The 2914-nt window shown below is 44.1% G+C and overlaps 1 protein-coding gene across 1 annotated transcript; it reads right to left on the reverse strand.

The window, feature by feature from the left end:
- Positions 1 to 343: 343 nt before the first annotated feature.
- On the reverse strand, positions 344 to 1688 carry olig1 (oligodendrocyte transcription factor 1). The gene has a single exon (XM_042495290.1). It carries the CDS (start codon positions 1498 to 1500, stop codon positions 727 to 729), a length of 774 nt encoding a protein of 257 aa, XP_042351224.1. The 5' UTR covers positions 1501 to 1688; the 3' UTR covers positions 344 to 726.
- Positions 1689 to 2914: the final 1226 nt, after the last annotated feature.

Below are 2914 nucleotides of genomic sequence, written 5' to 3' on the forward strand. Positions count from 1 at the left end.
TCCACCTGCATCACATTTTTTTCAACATAATGAGAAAATGAACATAATATCTGTCCAGTCACAAAATATTTACACTGGATGTAACAATAAAACATTCATGAACAACATATTTCCTTTGTTTTCTGCCAAAATATGCCAAGAATGTAACAGAAATTGAGTTTTTCACTGACTGCTGACTGAAGAGGTGTGCAGAGGAGTCTACCACAGAGTCTATAACACAACCCAGCGCACTTCAAACAGACTGAGACCACCACAAACAAAAACACAAATACAAAAATCTCTCATGTGAAATCAACAAAACGACTTTTCCATCTAATAATGAGTTCATGTAGGACCCCACTGCAGCTCTTAAAAATAACTTTTATTCATTTTTATAGTCCTTGATGTTGGCCCTGTCCTTATGGGCCCCTAAAATTGCTACAATAATGCAATCAAAGACACCACATACAGTCATAACAACTCGCACACAAGAATCAACCAATTATTTCTCTGTAACATAAGAGAAAAAAATACAATGCAATTGAGATTATTAGCTCGACTTCATTAAGAAACTGGTTTATCTATGACGGAACAGATCCATTAGGTTCACAAAGCTTAAACGATAAGTGAGTTATTGCAGTAAGTTATTATAAACATGTTAAAAATGTTAGAAAAATAACGATTCATATAAAAAATGTTGCATACATGTAACAGTCATCAAGTCCGTTAAGCTTCAGCTTCATGGTGTCACTTTGGGAATCTCGGAGCCGGAGTGGAGTGGCTAAATCTGGGCAGTCTGCAGACTCCACAGGGACACAGGGGCCCTCCTGAGGCCCCTGCAGAGCTCCACTGAACAGGAGTCAGCGAGGCCTCCATGGGCCCTGGGGACAGCAGGGGACATTTAACAGCAGAGGACGATGAAGCAGAGGAGGAAGATGAGGAGGATGCTGCTGAGGTGAGGAGAGACTCCTGGGTGAGGAGGAGCTGACTGGGGCCTGAGATTAGGGGCCACCCTCCTGCCAGCAGCAGCCGGGGGACGGGTCCTGTGTTCACGCCCATCCCGACGCTGACCTCCCCCAGCAGCCGCCGCATCTCCTGCAGAGACGAGCCCAGCAGGAGGATGTAGTTCCTGGCCAGAACCAGGGTGGAGATCTTGGAGAGCCTGCGGCCTGGAGGAGCACCGGGCTGGTGGGACTGAGAGGAGGAGGCGGAGGATGGCGAGGAGGCGTAAGGTACCATGACCTCCCTCAGAGCATCCATGGCGATGTTCAAGTCCTGCATGCGTTTCCTCTCCCTGCTATTGATCTTCCTCCGGAGCTCCTGCTGCTCCTCTGGGCTCAGCTCCCTCTGGGGTTTGGTTGGTCTCTGGCTGCTCTGGAGGCCGAGCATGGGAGCAGGATTCAGGCGGGAGCTCAGGTTGAACCCGGGAGGGCAGTGGGGTAAGTCCTGGACGGACCCGGGGCCACAGAGTGGCAGAGATGGCTCCTGGGCCCTGATCACTGGGTTTGACAGCACATTCATAGTCTGTTCAAATGTGTGCAAGTCTTCAGAGTTTTAGTGTCTTCTTAAAAATCTTGGTTAAAAAAAGCAAAAATCCACAAACTGCAAAAAAAAAGTCAAATCTTCCTTCCCTCCACCTGTTGATCTTCGCTTTGCTCGCAGAAAACAGCTGCCATCCAGCACAATGACGAGTCACCAAACCTCTTTACTTTTGGCTTCAGAGGTTCCTGGCGAGTGAGTGAATGAGAGCTTCCTGAAGTGGCGGCTCAGTTTTATCTCATTTCCACAGCTGCGTGCGGTGAGAATGACAGACTCACACAGTGGAAAAGTGAGCTAAATGCTCCCCTCACACACCCCCAACTCAGCTCAACTCCTCCCCGACACATGATGTGCTCTTTAGAGGCACACACATGCACGTCTGACTTTTTGATACCAGACAGTTAAATGAGAACCGGCAGGTAGAAGATGACAACAGCAGCAGAATCCCATTGAAAATTAGGACAATTTAAGGCAAGAGTTTCTATTTTTAAAATGAATCCTGTAGATAATACCATTAAGACCAGTTTGAAGAGAAAACCAGCCACAAGTACACTATGAGCAGAAATCAATCAATTAACAACATATGCAGTTTGAAGTTAATTCCATGGTGTTTTGAAAGGGTTTTTTTTTTGTTTTTTTGTAATTTTGCATTGTTCCACAAGGAACCTATATTATACTACTTATGTAATTTTTATCAGATAGCAAAAGTGTCAGTTTTCCAGGCTGTACTGGAACTCCTATTTATGATTTTCCAAGACACTCCAGTTACCAAATATAGAGTAAAGAGCTTTGGAAAAAAATAAGAGACCACTGCAAAATCATAATTTTTTGTGGTTTAGCCATTTACAGACATGTGTTTGCGTAAAATGAAAATTTTCGTTTTATTCTATTTACTGCTGACAACTTTTTCCAAAATGCAAACTAAAAATAGGCTAGAGCAAAGGGTGCTAAAAATAGAGGGATGGTGTCCGTTTTGGTGCTCTAGGAGCGTGCTCAGCCTGGCAAGAACTTTTTGGCCATGCTCGCATGGTGGTCGATGTACAAAAAAACCCCAACATTTTAAGCATTTTTTTATTGTCTTTTATTAAATACCTTTTCAATAATAGCTCCACCTATATTTTTACTTTTTGTATAAAATATATTCTGACCCAAGGCCATCTGGGGACGCCTTAGAGAAATGAATCAATCATCTATGTCACCCTTTTAGACTTTCCAGAAATGCAGACCACATTTTACTGCGCATGTGTTATAGGCTACCCCATTGATATGACGCCATATTTCTCCAAATACTGTTGCTAATTAGCAATTGTTAGCATAATAACTCACTAAAATGCCAGCCTGCTCTTCCTCCAAACTCAAACTCAGTGGCCGAATGGCACTTGGCGCACCCACATGC

Source organism: Plectropomus leopardus, chromosome 10, assembly GCF_008729295.1.
Source record: "Plectropomus leopardus isolate mb chromosome 10, YSFRI_Pleo_2.0, whole genome shotgun sequence".
Classification (NCBI taxonomy): domain Eukaryota; kingdom Metazoa; phylum Chordata; class Actinopteri; order Perciformes; family Serranidae; genus Plectropomus; species Plectropomus leopardus.

What these genes read in the sequence shown, in the direction of transcription:
- olig1 (XM_042495290.1), bottom strand. Translation starts at nt 1,500, where the DNA reads ATGAATGTGCTGTCAAACCCAGTGATCAGGGCCCAGGAGCCATCTCTG.